General features: G+C 49.0%; 1 protein-coding gene across 15 annotated transcripts in view; it reads right to left on the bottom strand.

The window, feature by feature from the left end:
* The window catches only part of Hip1 (huntingtin interacting protein 1), a 134,483-nt gene that overhangs the window by 25,444 nt on the left and 87,515 nt on the right, over positions 1-21,524 (bottom strand). For 12 of the 15 annotated variants that reach the window (NM_001415756.1, XM_087577665.1, XM_087577666.1 and 9 more), the window contains 9 exon segments: positions 613-796; positions 2,052-2,124; positions 3,116-3,213; positions 4,346-4,486; positions 4,564-4,639; positions 11,352-11,409; positions 16,539-16,679; positions 18,654-18,715; positions 20,040-20,116. In NM_001415756.1, coding sequence (NP_001402685.1) covers positions 613-796; positions 2,052-2,124; positions 3,116-3,213; positions 4,346-4,486; positions 4,564-4,639; positions 11,352-11,409; positions 16,539-16,679; positions 18,654-18,715; positions 20,040-20,116 — 910 coding nt within the window. 15 annotated transcript variants of the gene reach the window in all.

The following is a 21,524-nucleotide window of genomic DNA, read 5'->3' as shown; positions in this document are numbered from 1 at the left end:
ATTCATCTTTTTTTTTAAGATATGGTCTCTGGTGGCTCAGGTTACGTAGCCAACATGACCTTGAACCTCTGATCCTGTACGCTGGGACTACAGGCGCATACCACCACACTCTGCTCGAGGTTATCTAAGTCACTAATTGGGGTTTTTCTGGAAACAAGGTTTTGCTATATAACCCAAACTTGCATTATGGTAATCTCCTGCCTTAGCTTCCCGAGTTCTGAGGTTACGCGTAAACACCACTACATGGGACATAAAAGGTTGTCTTCCTTCTCTAAGCAAACATTCCCCTGATTCAAATTCCTCTGCAGACCGATGCCTACAAACACAGCATCCATATCATCAGGGCTTTAGGCTTCATACTTGGCGCCCCCGCCCCTCCCCCTTACACCCTCCCTCCCCCAGCCCCGCCCCCTTAAGTGGTGGTGCAGCTTCCTCTCCTAGAAATTCCCTCCTCCAGGATAGGGACTCAAGCTATCACTGAGCCCAGCAGTGCCACCAAGCCTGTTTCTACCTCTGAGGACAAGAGTCAGCACCCCGCCTTTACTTCCACGAAGAAGGGGTGATCTGCCTTGCTGCTTGCCCACACCCTCAGTCCCAGCCCCGCCCCCTCACTTTCTATCTCAGTCAGGCTGCGCTGCGCCTTCTCAGTGTCCTCTCGCTGCCTCTTCAGTTCATCCAGCTCCGTGCGCAGGAACTCGCAGTCATCCGTAGCCTGCCGTCCCAGGTGCTGCTGCTCGGCCAGCTCTGCTTCCAGCTCACTCACGCGACCCTTCAGCTGCAGCATGGCCCGCTGGCTCTGTCAGGAACTCGTGGTGAGGAGCATGCTCTTGCCAGGCTTGCCCCATGGGTTGATCTCTGAATTGTCACATTTCCTGACCCACAGATTCAATCAACCTCAGACAGAAAACTGTTGTTGCTTTGGTGCTCTGGGCGGGAGCCTAGGGTCTTGCTCACGTGACCAGAGTCACGTGAAGCCCCATCCCCTTCACTGGGGGATTCTAGGCAGGCGTTCTGCAACACTCTCAGCCCCTCTGACAAGATTTAGGCAAGTGAACTATCACTGAGCTACAACTCCAGCTCCTAAACCAAACTTTCTAAAGAAGTGGTCTTTGTCATTACGGATGGCCAAGCCATAGTCGTGGTTCATGGGGACCCTGTTACCCAAGCTTAACTGCCATCCTAAAGTCACAGGTTATGACAACAAATTCTAAGTGAGACCTTGAGATGACCAAACTCATTGACTGTGAAATCTCTCTATTTTGTTGGTGGTGGTGGTTTTGTTTGGAGCGGCAGGTTTTCCTCTGTGTAACAATCCTGGCTGTCCTGGAACTCACTTTGTAGACCAGGCTGTCCTCAAACTCGGAAATCCACCTGCTTTTGCCTCCCGGTGCTGGGATTAAAGGCGGGCACCGCCACACCCAGCAAGGCATAGGTACTGGCTGGTTTGTGTAAAGGTGACACAAGCTGGAGTTATCATAGAAAAGGAGCCTCAGTTGTGGAAATGCCTTCAGGAGACCCAGCCGTAAGGCATTTTCTCAACTAGTGGTCAAGGGGGGAGGGCCCAGTCCATTGTGGATGGTGCCGTCCCTGGGCTGGTGGTCTTGGGTTCTATAAGAGAGCAAGCTGAGCAAGCCAGGGGAAGCAAGCCAGTAAGAAACATCCCTCCACGGCCTCTGCATCAGCTCCTGCTTCCTGACCTGCGTGAGTTCCAGTCCTGACTTCCGTTGGTGATGAAACAGCCATGTGGAAGTGTAAGCTGAATAAACCCTTTCCTCCCCAACTTGCTTCTTGGTCATGATGTTTGTGCAGGAATAGAAACCCTGACTAAGACAGCACGTCTATTTTTTTTTTTTTTTTTTCCGGAGCTGGGGACCGAACCCAGGGCCTTGCGCTTCCTAGGCAAGCGCTCTTCCACTGAGCTAAATCCCCAACCCCGACAGCACGTCTATTAATCAGCCCGTCTTAGCATGGGGTCCACACAATATGAGACCACAATAATGCCATGTGCCACATGTTGTTGAAACCCAAGCACAGAAGGATCCTAGAGTCACCTCAATCTTCACGTTGTCCAGCTGTCCTGTCAGTCCACTGATCTCTCTGTAGAGGCGTTCAATCAAGTGGTCCCTGAGGAAAGAAATACAGGCTTGGTGTTACTATGTTTTTCCTCCATGTAAGTCGGGAGACTGGAGGTCAAAGCTGGTGTTAATTGGGACCATTCTCTTAAGAAAACAAAAACAAACTTTTCTTGGTAAAAGATACTCATTGGAGGAAGATTGTTTCTATTCCCCACCCCCTACACTACCCTTTCTCCCTTCCTCTGGGGTTCTAGAATTATAAACATGTGCTACTGTACCTACCTGCTTTATTTAGTCCTGGGGTATCCCCCATGCCAAACAGACATGCTACTAATGAAGCCACATCTCGAGACCCATGAATAATAATAGTAATTTTTTGCAGTATAAATTTTACCGTCAGCTTTTCTCCTCTGCAGCTCTGTACCTGTGCATTCAACTGACTGGTGACGGAAAATATTTGGGGAGAAAAAAAAATTGCATCTCTATTGACCACAACATGGACTTTTGTTTCTGTCATTATTTCCTTTTTTTTTTTTTTTAAGATTTATTTATTTATTTTATGTATATGAGTATACTTCAGACACACCAGAAGTGGGCATCAGTTCTCATTACAGATGGTTGTGAGCCACCATGTGGTTGCTGGGAATTGAACTCAGGACCTCTGGAAGAGCAGTCAGTGCTCTTAACCACTGAGCCATCGCTCCAGCCCCTCTGTCATTATTTCTTAACTCACAGAAAAACAGGGCTGGAGTGATGGCTCAGAAGATAAAGATGTTTGTCATTGAGCCTAACAATCTTCCTCAGATCCCTGGAACCCATGCGGTAGAAGGAGAGAACTGACTTCTCCTCCCGTTTAGACACTAATGGCACAGATGTGTGCAGCAACTCCATTCCAGAACAATTTAAAGGGGTTTAAAAGAGAACACACACACACACACACACACACACACACACACACACACACACACACAGAATTCCTTCCTCTTGGGGCAGCTTAACTTCATTTCTCGACCACGTGCTTCCACCCAGCCTGGACTCACTTCTCATCCTTGTTCACGCCATTTTGATTGTTGAAATTGAAGGGGTCACTGCTCAACGAGCTGCCGAAGATGTCATCAAACTTGTTGTCAAACAAACTCTGCAGGGATCGGTGGGGTGGGGGAAGGGGGAAGCACAAGTCAGAGACCTAGAAAGTTCTATGGGCAATGGGGAGGTGCAGGGGAGGTGCACACAATTTATTACTTTACTTTATACTCCACAGTTTACTTTACCCTACTTAGCTCTGGCTGGCCTGGAACTCGCTATATGGACCAAACTGTCCTCAACCTCATAGAAATACCCACTTGCTTTGACCTCCTGAATACTGGAATTCAAGTGTATGCTGCCTTGCTTGGTTCATTTCTTCCTGTTTTTCTTTCCTTGTTATGAAATAAAACATTTTAAAAGATTTACTTATGTTTATACGTATGAGTGTTTTGTCTGCATGCAGTGTTGTGCCTGGTGTTCACGGAGGTCAAAAGAGGACGTGTGTGGGCTCTTCTAGGACCAGAATCAAAGATGGTTGTGAAGTCAGTTGGTGGTGGCACATGCCTTTAATCCCAGCCCTTAGGAGGCAGAGGCAGGCAGATCTCTGTGAGTTTGAGGTTAGCCTGGTCTACAGAGTGAGTTTCAAGATAGCTAAGGCTACACAGAGAAACCCTTCTCCAAAAACAAAACAAAAAATAAACACACAGGAAAAAAAAGATGGTCGTGAGCTCATTTGTGGATGCTGGGAATCAAAACCAGGTCCCCTGCAAGAGCCTCTAGCCCTTTGTATTTCTGAGACAGGGTCTCACTATGTGCTTGTTACGTGGCTGAAGCTGGCCTTGAACTCCTCTTCTGCTTCCACCTCCCAAGGTCTGTGATTTGCAGCATGAATGACCACACTGGTACCAAGAATCGCTATGTTGATTTGACCGAGACCTAGCTAAGAACATTCCAGGAGCCCAAATGCAGGGGGCTCAGTCTAAGCTCCTGCTTGGTTATGAGAAAGACGAATCCAGCTAGGCACTGGGGCATGCCCAAGTAGCTGCACCCATCTTAGAGGAGAGGCAGGAGGATTTCCAGAGCCCAGGAGTTTGAGACCAGCAGGGACAACATAGTGAAACACCATTTCCAAATAATAAAGTTGAGCAGACCTAATCTGAGCAGATACACATCTAATCTAGGAGCCGCTGCTATCCTTTTGTCTGTTCCGGAAGGGCCAAGTTCCTGTCGCACGGGGTCTCTACCTGCTGGGAGGCATCCATGTCCATGAGGTCATCCTTCTCCAGGACGGGCTCACTGTCTGGAGACGACACCTCAGCCGGGATCACCACCACAGGACTGATGTGCTCGGACAGGGCCGAGGCTCGTAGGAAGTTGGGTGGATTCTGGAGAAGCGAGAGGAGACTTTAAAGGACGCTCAGCGGCCTTGCGGAGGCCATGCACAGCCAATGGGCACACTTACCTCAGGCAACTGGGGGATCTGAATGAGCCGCTTGAAGTACTGAAGGTTGCTGGAGCGCTGAAACAGATCTTTCAACCTGGGAGTGTAGAAGGAATTCAGGGGTGCTGAATATGGCTGGCTGTACCTCCTTAGTATCCCCACCCTCTGTCACCTTAAAGGCCCAAACTGTTGGTGGTTTCGCCTCCGTAATGCCAGAATTCGATTATGATACTACAGAGGCAGGGGGATGGCTCAGTGGGTAAGGTAAAGGCATTCTGTCATGTCATGGAGCAAGCCTGGGGACTTGAGTTTGATCCTGGGACCCACATAAAGTGGAAAGATAGAATTGGCTCCATGAAGCTGCCCTCTGACCTCACATGCGCGCTCCTATGGCACACACAACCCTCCCCCATCTCTCTCTCTCTCTCTCTCTCTCTCTCTCTCTCTCCCCCCCCCCGCACACCACCCACATATATAAATGAAAATAAAAATCTCAAAAATGATGTAACAGATTGAAGTCTTATTAGTTTGTTCTGTTTTGTTTTTTGAAATAGGGTTCCTTCTCCTAGAACTTTCTCTGTAGACCAGGCTGGCCTTGAACTCAGAGACCCGCCTGCCTCTGCGGAGTGCTGAGATCAGTGGCTTGCGCCACCATGCTGGCACCAACTGCAGTCTTTTATAGTGAATTCTCAGCCACCAGTGGTGAGAAAATAGTAACTTGTCGAAGACTCGACAGTCTCAGAGATGGCCAATCTTAAAGAAAACTTGATGGGGTTTGGAGTCACCATGGGGACACTCTTCTGGGTGTGTCTATGAGGGCATTTCCACAGGGTGGGCCCACAAAGTGGAAGGAGAAAACTGATTCCCTCAAGTTGTCCTCTGGTCTACATACACATGTGCTTCCTGACTGCAGTTGCAACACGACCGACTGGCCCAAGCTCCTGCCACCACACCTTCCCCATTGTGATGGACTGTGACCTCCTCAGACTGTGAGCCACAGTAAACCCTTGCTGCCCTAAGTCACTTTTGGGAGGCATTTCATCACAATGACAAGCCCAAATCCCCAAACTCATTTCCTCACAGTTGTGAAATATCACACTGCTCTTGGCAGATTTCTCTTCTGTGGAAGAGTTCATTTAGAGGAAATTAAAGGGAGGTGATTTTTCTCCAAATTTGAGAGGCAGCGAGCCACAGGGAGGGAAGTTTACTGACTAATGTGGAGCCCTCTGTCGCTCCTGAACTACTCATCACCAGGTTAGAACAGAAACTCCAAGTAGTCAGCCAGGTTCCAGGCATCAGGGAGCCACTCAAACCCTCGAGACAGAGGCATGGCCTGCCCGTACCAAGCCGTAACCCTGGATAAATAGAGCCAGGCAGAGATTAATATTCTTCTTCTAGCCTACATACCTCAGTTTAGTTCTATTCTATTCCTCTGTTTCTCTTTTTTGTTTTTGAGACAGAGTCTTATGGTGTAGCTCTGGCTGGTTCCAACTCACTCTGCAGACCAGGTTGGCGTCAAACTCACAGAAACCTACCCACTGCCTCCAGGATCCAGTGTGTGTGTGTGTGTGTGTGTGTGTGTGTGTGTGCGCGCGTGCGCGTGCCTGTGTGTAGATATATGTGTGTGTATGTATGTATGTATGTATGTATGTATGTATATATGTATGTATGTGTGTATAGGTATATGTGTGTGTAGGTATATGCGTGTGTGTATGTATGTGTGTGTGCCTGTGTGTAGGTATATGTGTGTGTATGTATGTATGTATGTGTGTATGTGTGTATGTATGTATGTATGTATGTATGTTTGTGTGTGTGTGTGTGTGAGTGTGTATAGGTATGTGTGTATGTATGTATGCGTGTGTGTATGTGTGTGTGCTTGTGTGCAGGTATATGTGTGTGTGCATGATGTATGTAGATGTGTGTGTGAGTGTGTGTGCCTGTGTGTAGGTATATGTGTATGTGCATGATGTGTGTAGATGTGTGTGTGGATGAGGGTGTATGTGCCTGTGGGTAGGTATGTGTGTGTGCATGTGTGTAGACGTGTATGTGTGTGCGTGTGTGTATGTGTGCATATATAGGTATGTGCGTGTGTGTAGGTATGTGCACATGAGGACAGGTGAGCCAGAGGCCATGGATCCGCATGACGCTGAGTTACAGGAAGTTGTGAGCCACCTGATGCAGGAGACGAAACTAAACGTGGGTCTCCTGCAACAGCAACAAATGCTCTTTTTTTTTTTTTTTTTTTTGGTTCTTTTTTTCGGAGCTGGGGACCGAACCCAGGGCCTTGCGCTTCCTAGGTAAGCGCTCTACCACTGAGCTAAATCCCCAGCCCCGCAACAAATGCTCTTAACTACTGAGCCATCTCTCCAGCCTTTGAGTCTATCCTGTACTATGCTGTCCTGTTCACAAGAGTTAATTTTGATGGTTAGCTTCATGAGATTGAGTTACCATGGAAACAAACATCTGGACATGCCTGCGATGGTGTTTCTAGATTGGGTTAACTTAGGTGGGAATATCCACCCTCAATGTGGATAGTACCACCACATGGGCTGGGATCATGGACTGAATAAAAAAAGAGAGAGAAATTGAAGCTGGGCGGTGATGGTGCGTGCCTTTAATCTTAGCACTCCAGAACAGAGGCAGGCGGATCTCTGCGAGTTTGAGTCCAACCTGGGCTATAGAGCAAGTTCCAGGACAGCTAGGGCTACGTAGAGAAAACCTGTCTAAAAAAACCCAATAACTAATTAACTAACTAACTAGATAGATAGATAGATAACTAAGTAATCAATAAAAAGAAAAAAGTGACTGAATAAGAGCATTCATCTCGGGGCTGGAGAGATGGCTCAGTGGTTAAGAGCTCTGACTGCTCTTCCAGAGGTCCTGAGTTCAAATCCCAGCAACCACATGGTGGCTCACAACCATCTGTAATGGGATCTGATGCCCTCTTCTGGTGTGTCTGAAGACAGCTACAGCATACTTATATATAATAAATAAAATAAATCTTAAAAAAAAAAAAAAAAAAGAGCATTCATCTCTCCCCTGCTTCCCTATGGCAGACACTGGCTAGGCACATAAGGAGTGGCACTGTTAGGGGTCTGGCCTTGTTGGAGTAGGTGTGGCTTTGTCAGAATAGGCGTGGCCTTGGAGTGGGTGTGGCTTTGTCAGAGTGGGTGCGGCTTTGTCAGAGTGGGTGTGGCCTTGGAGTAGGTGTGGCCTTGTTGGAGTAGGTGCATCACTAGGAGTAGGGCTTTGAGGTCTTAGAAGCTCACACTAGGCCCAGTGACTCCCACCCTCTTCCTGCCACCTGGGGATCCAGATGGAGAACTCTCAGCTCCCCCTGTACCCGGTCTGACTCCATACTGCCATGCTTCCCACCAGGATGCTAATGGACTCAACTTCTGAAACTGTAATCCAGCCCCAATGAAGTGATTTCCTTTATACGAGTTGCCTTGGTTATGGTGTCTCTTCATACCAACAAAACCCTAACTAAAACACACCAGTACTTTCACACCACGATGACTGCACCCTCAAACTCCCTTAGGCTGCCTTGCCATGCATTTTATTATAGCATCTGGAAAAGTAACATTCTAATCTATTCATTACATTCCATCCCATAGTTCTCTATTCTCCTGTGCCTTCCTTTCTTCTCTATTGTATTCTATTTCTTTTTCTACTCATCCCTATCCCATTCCCCATTCACTCTCCCAGGCTACTCCACAGGGCCACAGGTTCCAACCCAGGGCTTCACACATGCTCTGTGCGACTGAGTCAAACGCCAAGCCCCAGAAAGCACTTCCCTCCTTGCCAAGCCTCTAATCTTAGTAAAAACATAGACCAAGAAAGCCGGCAGAAAGGAGGAGCTGAAGCTCCAGGAGACTTTGGCTGCAACGTGGACCTTCAGACCTTCTGTTTGTTCAACCGTCAACTAGGGCAGGGTCTCACCACAGCCTATCAGACCCCAAGACTAAAATGTCCCTGTAATATTGCTACACCTATCCCTGAACTCCAGGACAGCGAGACCTTCCAGAACATTCGCCTCTGCGTGGAAGAGAAAATGAAGCAGCTGCTCACAGAAGACGCTTTCATAAGCTGGGGGGTACGGGGGGGGTAGGAAGTGGAAGGAATTAAATGAGATGACCACACGTCCCAGCTCTCTGGGTTGGTGCCAACAGTAATAGAACTTAGTGCTTTTGCAAGCTACTGGAATTTCACATTCCAGGAAACCAGCCTCAGGGCCTGTCTCCCAGGATTTAGTAAGTCATTCATCATAGGACGTGCACCAGACTTCTCCGTGGAACGAGGAAACTCGGGGGTTAGTTCGACCCTGTGTTTGTCCTTGGACTTCTCCTGAGGGAATGAGTAAGTGAAGCACCAGCTAGGGATTTAGAAGCCTTGGTCAAGGATGAAGACGTGGACAGGGAAAACAAACTAAGTCAAGATGGCTGCCTCACACACAAACAATTCACAAAAGAGGAAATACGAAGGGTTTAGAATCATCTGGAAAGAGGCTCATTGTGGGACTGTCTATATGAAGTTGACTGTGGGGGATTGTCTTGATTTGTCTTACTTTATGTGGAATGACCTAGCCCACTGTGGGCAGCACCATTCCCTAGTTTGGGGCCTTGGAGTAGATAAAGCCAGCTGAGCAACAAGCATGCATGCGTCCATTCTCTCTCCGCATGGAAAGATGTGTGTCTATGCCACAAGTTCCTGCCTTGACTTCCCTGAAAGAACAGACTATAACTCGGAGCTCTCCATCAAAGAAACCCTTTTGCCCTTAAGTTGCCTTATGTGGGGGTATCTTATGACAAGAGACATGAAACAAGACACCAATGTATTCACATATACACATATGTGTACATGCATAGATACATACACACATACATATATATGGCTCAATTATCTTCTTCAGCTACCAAGAAAATGCAAATTAAAACCACACCGAGAGGTTTTTCTCTCAAGAAAACAAACATGGCGGTGAGAATATGGGTTAAGAATCTTAATACACTGTTGGCAGGAAGGTAGAGTGGTACAGCCACAGTGGAACTCAAAGGATCTCAAAAGACTATGGTCCGTCTGTAACAAGGCTTGGTATATGCTTGAAGGGATGTTAATTCAACACCCAGCAAGGACATACCTGCACACACATGTGCACTGTGGTGCCATTCACAGTAGCCAAGACACGGAAGCGGATTTATAAGTCCATCTACAGATGAAGGGATAAAAAGAAGGTGGTCTACGTTCAAGATAGGGTTTCATTCAGCTACAAAGATGAAAAAATTACAGGGTGGGCCAGATAGCTCAGTGGGTAAAGAAATTTGCCACCAAGCATAAGACTTAAATTAGATCCTTGAGTCTCACATGGTAGGAGAGAACTGACTAAGATTGCTCTCTGGCCTTCATGCATGCTCCATGGAATCATGTGCACATGTGCACACGTACACACACACACTCACACACAGAATACATAAATGTGATTATTTTTAAAAGGATGTCAGGTGCAGGGAACTGGATATTATTAATCTAAGTAAAATAAACCAGAGTCAGCCAAGTATTTACATATTTCTTCTACTAGACAGGCTCTAGATTTAAATATTTATAGACATTGAACATTAAGTAGAAGGGTGGTATATGGTTGGGAGGAGCCAACGGAGAAGGGGAAGGAAGAAAAAACAAGAGATATGGGGGGGTGAGGGTAGGGTGGGGGTGTGATCTGCATTGCTCACTTCCCTGGAATTAAAATTACATAAGAGACACACCCAGGTCATATCTGTGGGGTTGTGGCCACAGAGATTTTGTTTGTCTGGCTTTGCTTTTTTGAGTCAGGGTCTCTCTACACAGGCCTGGTTCTCCTGGAACTCACCATGCAGACCACACTGGTCACTAACTCACAGAGATCTGAAAGGCTGGGACTAAAGATGCGTACCACTACACCTCCAGGTTCTCCACAGAGGTTTAACTGAAGAGGGAAGACCCCTGAGTGTGTATGTTTGTCGGTGTTGAAGTTAGGGTTCTCCTGCTGTGAACAGACACCATGACCAAGGCCACTCTTTTTTTTTTTTTTTTTTTCCTTTTCTTTTTTTCGGAGCTGGGGACCGAACCCAGGGCCTTGCGCTTGCTAGGCAAGCGCTCTACCACTGAGCTAAATCCCCAACCCCGACCAAGGCCACTCTTATGAGGACAACATTTAGCTGGGACTGGCTTACAGGTTCAGAGGTTCAGTCCATTATCATCAAGGCAGGAGCACGGCAGCATCCAGGCAGGCACAGCATTAGAGATGGAGCTGAGAGTTCTGCATCTTCATTTGAAGGTTGCTAGCAGAATACTGACTTCCAGGTAACTAGGAGGAGGGTCTTAAAGCTCACACTCACAGTGACACACCTACTCCAACAAGGCCACACCTTCTAACAGTGCCACTCCCTGGGCTAAACATATATAAACCACCACAGTATGCATGTGTTTGTATTTGTGTGTGTCTGTGTATAGATGACCACGGGCATGTATATGCCATGCGCATGCTGAGGTAAAGTCAGTGCCAGATGTCTTCCTCCCACTCTCCACTTGATTTTAAGACAAGGTCTGTCACTGAGCTTAGAACTCGACGCTCGGCTAGGATGGCTGGCCACTGAGCCTCAGGGGCCCCACTGGCTCTGTCTCCCACGTTACGGAGGTGCTCAGCCACACCTGGCTTTTTCCATGAGTTCTAGGAATCTGAACTCAGGTCCCCACGCTTAGGCTGCTGGCACTTTACCCCAGCCCCGGATGATGTGTTTTACTTGGATTTCGTTCCCTTCCCTAAGGCCACTTACTTTGTGAACTGCTCCATGAAGCGGTCTCGGTGGCCCTGCAGGGTGTCAGCTGGAAGACCTGGAGGAAAACAGTAGGAGCATGGAGCATGGAGACCGGGAGCGCGGAAGTGGAGCCGCGTCAGGGCTGAGGGAGGAGCCAGCAGCCTTCCTAGGCTAGCTCTCCCGAGATGCCCTTGAGGTTTGGTATCTGAGGAAACCCCACAGGAATAGCAGGATGCTTAGCTTCTGCATTCTCCCACTTTACTGTTCTGGGCTGAACAGGATAGAGATCGCATCCCTGGGGAAGCCGTGTCTCCATCAACTGTAGTACTGAGGAGGGCAAGTGGGAGCGGGGTTCTCTCTCAGAAGTGGGGTGCATCCTAGGCTATAGGTTGTGGCTAATTCTGTGAGACTGCACAAGAACTAGTCCCTCAGGGTCAATGCCTGACCAAGGAGTTGCTTTTCTGAGGTCCCTTCAAGTCGAAGACCACGAGAGGCTGCATATTTCAACTATGGGTCATTGGATTTAATTTTGAGAGAAGGTCTTGCTGGAGCCCAGGCTGGCTTTGAATTCATGAGCCTTCTGCTTCCTTCTCCTGTGCTGGGATTATGAGCAACGGGCTACACACCTGGCTTGACTTGATTTATTACCAATTTGAGGTCCCCTGTCCTTTCCCCCAGTTTCCTTCCCTCCTTTTAGCTCCTCCTTTTTCTTTCTGACACATGAATCTAGTATGTTACCCAGGCTATCCCTGAACTCCTGGACATAAGCCGTACTCCTGCCTCAGCATCTCTTCTACCCAGAACAACAAACCCTGCCACCATACTGTGTTTTCTCTTGACTTGTTTGAGACGCAGTCTCACACCATAGCCCTGACTGTCCTGGAACTCACAAGACAGGCCAGGCTGGCCTGGAACTTCTGACTATCCTCTTGTCTGTGATTACAGAAAAATTCCAACAAGCTTTGTTTTTAATTGTTTTTGAAGGAGTGCTATAATCACAAATTTCATGTATAAATCTCATTTGTGAAGGTATTGAACGTGCCAGGCATGGTGAGACACGCCTTTAATACCAATACTCAGGAGACAAGAGAAGGCAAATCGTCATAGTTAGAGGCCAACGTGATCTCGAACAGGGCTCTATTACAGAGAAACTCTGTCTGGGGGTGGGGTATGAGGCAGGGAGAAGTGAGGACCTTGAGGCAGGCAGATAGCGACCTGAAGGTCTGCCAGGACTACACTGTTTCAAAAACAAACCAAAAGGATACAATTAGACCCAGGGTAGAAACTGGACTTAATTCCAAAAACCCTAATCTCAGTTCTATAGAGAACAAAACCAGTAAAAGCTGAATTGAGGAAGATTCCACTAAAAAAAAACATGACCGGAACTCAAACCTGTCAAGGCCATCAAAAACAAAGGAAGTCTGACAAGCTGTCACAGCTACAATGTGCCAAAGAAGAAGCAGTGACTAAGAGTTATGGGATCCCATCTTAGAAAAACGGAAACTGGGTAAGAATTACGAATAACTGAGTGAAATACTAACTTTAGCTGAAAATGTTATAAAGTGCTCAGAGGTAAACCACCTGCTAGAATCCCCCGGGAGGGGCTGGGGTTGTGGCTCAGTGGTAGAGCCCCTGCCTAGAATCCCCTAGTAAAGGACCTGGGGGCCTGGCTCAATGGTAGAGCCCCTGCCTAGAATCCTCCAGTGAGGGGCTGGGGCCTGGCTCAGTGGTAGAGCCCCTGCCTAGAATCCCCCAGTGAGGGGCTGGGGGCGTGGCTCAGTGGTAGAGCCCCTGCCTGGAATCCCCCAGTGAGGGGCTGGGGGCGTGGCTCAGTGGTAGAGCCCCTGCCTGGAATCCTCCAGTGAGGGGCTGGGGGCGTGGCTCAGTGGTAGAGCACCTGCCTAGAATCCCCCAGTGAGGGGCTGGGGGCGTGGCTCAGTGGTAGAGCCCCTGCCTGGAATCCTCCAGTGAGGGGCTGGGGCCGTGGCTCAGTGGTAGAGCACCTGCCTAGAATGCCCCAGGGAGGGGCTGGGGGCGTGGCTCAGTGGTAGAGCACCTGCCTAGAATGCCCCAGGGAGGGGCTGGGGCGTGGCTCAGTGGTAGAGCACCTGCCTAGAATGCTCCAGGGAGGGGCTGGGGGTGTGGCTCAGCAGTAAAGTGCTTGTCTAGTATATGTATATGTTCCTTTACAGCACACAAATAAGTATCAATACAGCTAATAACTGACAAATGTTAAACTGACTGATGTCACACTAATACATTAACAACAGAAGGTGGCTTGGTGGCTTATGCCTGTAATCCCATTTTATGGGAGCAGGTAGGAGTGTTAGGAACTCAAGGTTATCCTGGGCTACATTTTGAGTTCAAGGCAAACCTGGTATATACAAAAACTCTCTCAAATAAACAAAAGAAAACTACATAAGTAGAAATAAGTTCACCTATACTTGGTATTTATTTTTATTTAACTACTTTAAAATCTATTTTTGTTCGTTCATATGAGTCTTTAACCTTCACGTATGTTTGTGAACAGTGTGAATGAAATGCTCTCAAGAGTTCAAAGAGGATGTTGGGTCTACCAGAACTGGAGTTAGAGATGGTTCTGAGCCACCGTGTAGATGTTGGGAATCAAACCCAGATCCTCAGAAAAAGCAGTCAGTTCTACTAATTTGCTGAGCTGTCTCTCCAGCACATATCTATATCTATTTATATTTTGACATGTAATCCAGGCTGATCTGATTCTCCTGCCTCTACATCTCAAGGGCTGAGATTACAGGTGTGGGCCACAAGCCCTGGTCATGTGGTTGGGGGGAAGGGGCTGGGGAGCAGGTTTCCACAACTGCCGTTAAGGAAAGCCCTGTCCAATAGGGCTTACCCCCTGCTGGTAATTTGTTTCTAAGCAACAGGCTCTTGGGATTTGGCCCACCCTCTCTGCTTCCTGGAGGTAAACCCTAGGGCCCCAAGCGCTTCTAATCTTGGAAGAGCAAATTGCAGGCACCCTCGAGGGAAATGACCCCAGATTAATCAGTGATTGCTTCTCTCATCCAGTTTCAAATAACCAGGTGTGGCTGGGGAGCGGCTCCAGGTAGAGGCACTTGCTGCCAAGCCTGAAGACCTGAGCTTCCTTGCTGGGACCCATATGACAGAGAGGAGAGAACTGACTCCTGTAAACTGTCTCCTGACTTCTACACACGTGTACGAACACTCAAGCATGATCCAAAACAAACACACGAATAAACATATAAATAAATAAATGTAAAAAAAAAAACACAACCAGGTTGTTTACTTGTAAGTCAACTGTTATGAAATATTACTTGTTCCACGTGGATATGGGTATGCAGGCGTTTTGTGTGTGTGTGTGTGTGTGTGTGTGTCTGTCTGTCTGTCTGTCTGTCTGTTGTATGTGCATACAGTTTTAAGTTTAATTTTATCTTTTTCCCCTAGAGACAGGGATTTGCTACGTCAACTAGGCAGGCCTTGGAGTCACCACGTAGCCCTGGTTGACAATAAATTTCCCTTCTTCTTGAATCTTCAGAATTCTGGGACTATGGTACTTAAAGCCACAGCTCAGCCGCACACCACTGTCCGTTCTGGGATATGAAACCTGAATAGCGTCCATTCATATCTACAAGGTTTTAGGTTTCCCACCATGCTGTGGGCATTCTTCAGGTTGGCCACCTTGGCATCTGACAATGAGGGGCCTGAGAGCATGACTCACTGGTCTAGGACACTTGCCTAAAAGCTGCCAGTGAGGGTTTATAACAGCCTCGTCTGGGGAATTCTGAATGGTGTGAGGCAGCTATCCAAGATGGCCCTAGAGCAGCCTGCTCCTCCAAATTTAAAAGCAAGGGATTGGTCGGATGGGCGTGCGCCTGTATCCACACGCATGTGTGAAGGTCAAAGACCAACTCGTGCTCCTTCCATGACGTAGGCTCTGGAAAGAGAACTCAGGTCATCAGGCTTGGTGGCAAGTGCCTTTCCCCGGAGCCACCATCCTGCACACCTCTAGCCCCAGCCAGCTGACCTCTATTCCATGCCACTCTGCATTTAACCCCCTGCCAGTCTGCTCCATTGCCCCAAATTTTAAAGAGAAGTTAATTAGGATAAGCACTTCTGCAAACCAGCAGCTCTCAGTCTACGCTTTGTTAAGGTGCAGAGGATCTGCTGCTGGGCAGAGCCCTCCCTCCCTCCCTGTCTTGGATCAACTGTGATCTGTTTATTAAGAGAGTATCTTGTGTTTAAGAAAGTTTACTGTGTAAACAAGGCTGGCCAAGAATGTACTATGTAGTTCAGGCTGGCCTTGAACTGGCAGAGAACCTTCTGCCTTTGCCTCCTGCTGGGACTGTAGGCATATGCCGCCACATCCACCTGTATTTCATCATTCTGCACTGCGGGGATTGAACTCACTGCATTATGCTTGCTAGTTAAGATCTCAACAACTAAGACACGCCCCCAGCTCCTCCGTGGGGAATTCTAGACAGGTGTTCTACCACTGAGCCACACCCCCAGCCCCTCACTGGGGGATTCTAGGCAGGGGCTCTACCACTGAGCCACGCCCCCAGCCCCCTCACTGGGGGATTCTAGGCAGGGGCTCTACCACTGAGCCACGCCCCCAGCCCCCTCACTGGGGGATTCTAGGCAGGGGCTCTACCACTGAGCCACGCCCCCAGCCCCCTCACTGGGGGATTCTATGCAGGTGCTCTACCACTGAGCCACACCCCCAGCCCCTCACTGGGGGATTCTAGGCAGGGGCTCTACCACTGAGCCATGCCCCCAGCCCCCTCACTGGGGGATTCTACTAAATGCTGTACCATAAACCATACCCTCAGCTAGGGACTTCCCAGCAAATTTTCTACCACTGAGCTAGTACACTAGCCCTGCTGCTAGATGATTTGGAGGTCACTATATTAGCCACTGCACATGTGTCTAAGAATACCCCATATCTTTGGAGAATGGTCGAGCTGGAGGTGGAGGTAGACAAAGAGAACCATCCTAAGACACACGGACTGCAAGGACGGGAGCTGAGCTGGGGAATCTAAAGTTTGGCTTACTCCCTTTCACTCTGAGATAACTGGGAGCTAAAGGTCCTTTTGACCAGAGCAAAAGGCCAAGGGAACTGAGGGCACTGCCTGCAGACCTCGGAGAACTTGCTGAGGCTGGGGACCTTGTGCCTAGCCTGATACAAACAGCCGAGACTGTCATACTCACAGGAGTGGAGCTTGAAGAGCAGCTTGACAGTGTAGTCATAGAGGTGACTGCAGTCCAGGATGACCTGGATGAGCGGGGCGAGGCGGCACTGGCCAGCTGTGGTCACAGACACCGAGCGGGACATGTCCAAGGAGTTGAACACTGTGGAGGAAGATGGGGAGAGAGACCACAGTGAGGTAGGAATCGCCACGGTAGGGCAGAAGCAGGACCATGATACACAACCAGACTTACTGTGCCTCCCAGAACTTGGGAGGCAGACGCAGGTGGATCTCTGAGTTCAAGGCCACCCTCATCTACAGAGCAAGTTTCAGGACAGCCATGTTTCAGAAAACCAAAAGACTGTTCACAAGCTGATCAGAAACACTCAACATATTTCCATTTTCTTTTTTTTTCCTGCTACTGCTACCACCTCGGGGTTGGGAGAAGTATGTGCCACCATGAATGGTTTATATAGGATTTGAACTTAGGACTTCATGCATGCTAGGCAAGCACTCTAGCAATTGTGCTATAGACTTTTCCTCAATGGCTTACTCCTAGCGTCCACCCACATTACTTTACCCTCAACTCAGGTAGTGGAGAAACTCGCTATAGGCCGTCATCTCACCCTCACACCCCCCCCCCCCCCGTGGAAAAGCTGACTGTCTTTCTTGCACTGGCTGCCCACTGAGCCTGGAGACTACATAATGCAGTCACACAGGACTTCCCTGTAGCCTCCACGTGTGTGGAGTTTACTGGGGGCCTGAGTAAGCACAGGGCAGAGTACCTTACAACTATCTGTAACTTTAGCTCCAGGGGATCTGATGCCCTCTTTTGGCCTCTGCAAACAACAGCATTCATGTGTATATACTCCCACACACACACATGCATATATGATTTAAAAAAATCTAGCTGCAGGCTGGAGAGATGGTTCAGTGGTTAAGAGCACTGACTGCTCTTCCAGAAGTCCTGAATTCAAATCCCAGCAACCACATGGTGGCTCACAACCATCTGTAATGAGATCTGATGCCCTCTTCAGCTGTCTGAAGACAGCGACAGTGTACTCATATACATAAAATAAATAAATAATTCTTTAAAAAAATCTAGCTGGGCAGTGGTGGTGCATGCCCTTAATCCTGGCACTCAGGAGGCAGGAGAAGGGAAATCTCTGTGAGTTCGAGGCCAGCCTGTTCTACAGAGCTAGTTCCAGAACAGCCAGAGCTACACAGCGAGACCATGTCTCAAGGAAACAAAACAGAACAAATTTAAGTGAGGGGTGGTAGAGAAGGGACGGATGTTGGGGTCTCTTACTGTCCTGGAGCTCACCAGGATGGCTAAGCTGGCTAGCCAGCAAGACTTATTGATTTCCCTGTCTCTGCCTCCCAACTTGCAATTCTTGTGGACGGCCTGTAAATCCTGCTGTCATTCTGAGATACTCTTTTTTTTTTTTTTTTTTCGGGGCTGGGGACCGAACCCACTTAGATACTCTTTGACACAGCCATGCTGATCCCCATCCTATTAGGAGTTTAGGATGTCCCTGAACTTCTAATCCCGAGTGTTGGAATTACAGGTATTGTGCCACCAAATCCAGTCTTATATACACACCCAGGGCTGTGTGCATGGTAGGCAAGCACTCTAGAAAAGACCAGCTCCATTCCCAGACAGGACCAGCTAGGACTATGGCCACTATCCAATGGCTGACAAAAGGGGAAAATAATCTCTGGGGGCTTCTGGAAGGAAGTAACTTCCCTCAATAATGTGCAGAAGCAACCCGGCACGCATGCCTTTAGTCCTAGCACTCTGGAGCCAGATGCACATGGACCTAAAGAAAAGTACAAAAGCATCCACCTCTGCCTGCAAGGAGAGAGCCTGGTGTGACAGGTCTACTTCGAGGCTCTCTGCAATGACCAACAGGGCTCGGCCAGATGGATATAGCAGTGCAAGTCTGCATTCCCTATGCTCAGATGGCTGGGCTAGGAGGACTGCGGTGAGTGAGGCCGGCCTGGGCTTTTCTTCATTACAAAAACAAAAAGACCAACAACAAAGGGGCTGGACCAACTGGACCAAGGCCAATCAGGCTGGGAATCAGGAGATTGATCCCCATGACAACCTGCCTCAGGTAAGAGGGAAGAGACTTACCAGTTTGAAAGAGGTTCAGTTCGCACTCCAGGTAATCAAACATCTCCACTGTGAGCTGGAAACTAACACAAGAAGAAACAGCAATTAAAGTCTATAGGCCTGACTCTCCCTCAATGGCCCAACCCAATGCTGGGAATGAAACCCATGACATGGCACATGCTAAGGATACAGATAAGCTATAACTCCAGTCCTCTCACTGGGGGATTCTAGGCAGGGGGTCTATCATTGAGCCCCGCCCCCAGCCCTCACTGGGGGATTCTAGGCAGGGGCTCTACCACTGAGCCACGCCCCCAGCCCCTCACTGGGGGATTCTATGCAGGGGGTCTATCATTGAGCCCCGCCCCCAGCCCCTCACTGGGGGATTCTAGGTAGGGGCTCTACCACTGAGCCACGCCCCCAGCCCCTCACTGGGGGATTCTAGGCAGGGGCTCTACCACTGAGCCACACCCCCAGCTCCTCACTGGGGGATTCTAGGCAGGGGCTCTACCACTGAGCCACGCCCCCAGCCCCTCCCTGGGGGATTCTAGGCAGGGGTTCTATCATTGAGCCCCGCCCCCAGCCCTCACTGGGGGATTCTAGGCAGGTGCTCTACCACTGAGCCACGCCCCCCAGCCCCTCACTGGGGAATTCTAGGCAGGGGCTCTACCACTGAGCCACGCCCCCAGCCCCTCACTGGGGGATTCTAGGCAGGGGCTCTACCACTGAGCCACGCCCCCAGCCCCTCCCTGGGGGGGTTCTAGGCAGGGGCTCTACCACTGAGCCACACCCCCAGCCCCTCACTGGGGGATTCTAGGCAGGTGCTCTACCCTGAGCCACGCCCCCAGCCCCTCACTGGGGGATTCTAGGCAGGTGCTCTACCACTGAGCCACGCCCCCAGCCCCTCATTGGGGGATTCTAGGCAGGTGGTACCACTGGGCCATGCCCCCAGCCACCAAAGCCAGGTTTTTTTTTGTTTTGTTTTGTTTTTTAACCACCCCCATGCTCTGTCCTACTTTCCTACGCTGAGGGTTCCCATGTGCACACAGGTGTGTTCTGGTGTATTCCTGCATTATGCACACACCACAGTTTCCTCCTAAGCATATATTATGAACATTACTTAAAAGACTAAGCCTCTCAATGTTCCATAGGGGAAAAAGAGAGATGATAGTGCTTAGTTTTAGGTTAGAAAGTGGAGTCTAAGACAAAGAAGCCACAGTGAAATACACCTGGTCCGCATCCCAGATGGAATCAGCACTAGTGGTAACTGGCCCCAAGGACTAGTTACCCACGGGGCTTACTGGTCACCCCAGCCTCTGTCTCCTTCCGTCAGACCCTCTCACCTTGACCAGGGGGGTAAAAAAAAGTTTACTTCCCTACTGGGCCTGGGGCAGAAAGATGGCCACTTACAAGTTGTTAACATCACTTTCCCCAGCTTCATCCAGCTGCCGGTCGCTCATCTGGAGGTTACCCGGGAACCTGGGATTCTGTAAGGAATTTGAGGGAAAGAAGACAGAAGGAAGCATGTGAAGACTGAGGATGTAGCTCAGAGGGGAGAGAGTACTATTAGAGGCACAGTGGCTCCCTAGCAAGCACAAAGACATAGGTTCAATCCCTGGTACCTCAGAAAAAAAGAAAAAAGAGCTCCTGTGTAGCCCAAAGAGACAAGTGTGGACATAAGCTGCCTACATTACGTAGGTAGCACATCCCGTGTCAGCTACACTCTTCTGAGGAAGACAAGATCAGTCTATATGACCTCATAAACACAGACAGATCCTTTAATGCTCCCAGGAAAGAACACGTAGTAAGCAATACCCATCATTGGAGCTGAAGGCTCCTCCCTTGGAGCTGAAGGCTCCTCCCTTACAACATGAGCCCGGGAACATTCTAAGCATGTTCTCCCAAGGAACAACGAGACCTACATGTACCAATCCTCTGGAATCCCTGGGCAGCTCCCACTCACTTATCATTGTCCCTTCTGATTCCCAATCAATCTCCTCAGCCTTGCAGTTTACCACAGCTGCTTCTGTGAGCTCATGTGAGCCCAGGAGACACCGGGCAGTGGATTCAAGCGGTTTCTGTGTTTTGTTTTGAGGCAGGGTCCCAGTTAGCTGAGGCTGAACTGAAACATACTATGTAGCTAAGGGAATCGTTGAACTTTTTGATCCTCCTGTCGCTATAGCCTGAGTGTTGGGGTTACAGGTTATACACCCACTCTACTAGGTTTACGCAGTGCTGGGCCTCAGGTATGCTAGGCAAGCAGTCTGTCCATTTAGCTGCATCTCCTCCTGAATTCAAGTGATCCTTCTGCCTCAGCTGCTGTACACCATAGGACACGTGAGCAGATTATAGAGAGGGAGGTGGCCATTGCAGCAAGCGGCTTCTAAATTCCAGAGTAAACGCTTTGACCTGGAGCTAGAACAAGACGAGGCTCCACCCATTTTTGCTTTATCACTCTTCTGGAGGGGGGTGGTTCTAGACAGGGTTTTTCTGTGTAGCCTGAGTTGTCCTGGAACTCGCTCTACAGACCAGGCTGGCCTCCAACTCCCAGAGATCTACCTGCCTCTACCTCCCAAATGCTGAGACTAAAGGTGTGTGCTACCACGGCTTGGATCTAAAAGAGTGTTTTTAAGATTTATTTTTACTTATGTGCGTGAGTGTTTTGCTCGCACGGATGAATATACACCATGCATGCTTGGTGCTCAGAGTGTAGAAAAGAGCAGTGGGTCCCCTACTGCAATGACAGATGGCTGTTGCAGTGTGGGTGCTGGGAACTGGGCCTACTCCTCCTTTAAAAGTAGCCTGTGTGGGGGCTGGGGATTTAGCTCAGTGGTAGAGCGCTTACCTAGGAAGCGCAAGGCCCTGGGTTCGGTCCCCAGCTCCGAAAAAAAGAAC

Source organism: Rattus norvegicus, chromosome 12 (assembly GCF_021556685.1).
Source record: "Rattus norvegicus strain SHRSP/BbbUtx chromosome 12, alternate assembly SHRSP_T2T, whole genome shotgun sequence".
In the NCBI taxonomy this organism is placed as follows: domain Eukaryota; kingdom Metazoa; phylum Chordata; class Mammalia; order Rodentia; family Muridae; genus Rattus; species Rattus norvegicus.
The sequence above is the reverse complement of the archived record's forward strand: the minus strand, read 5'-3'. Positions and strand labels throughout refer to the sequence as shown.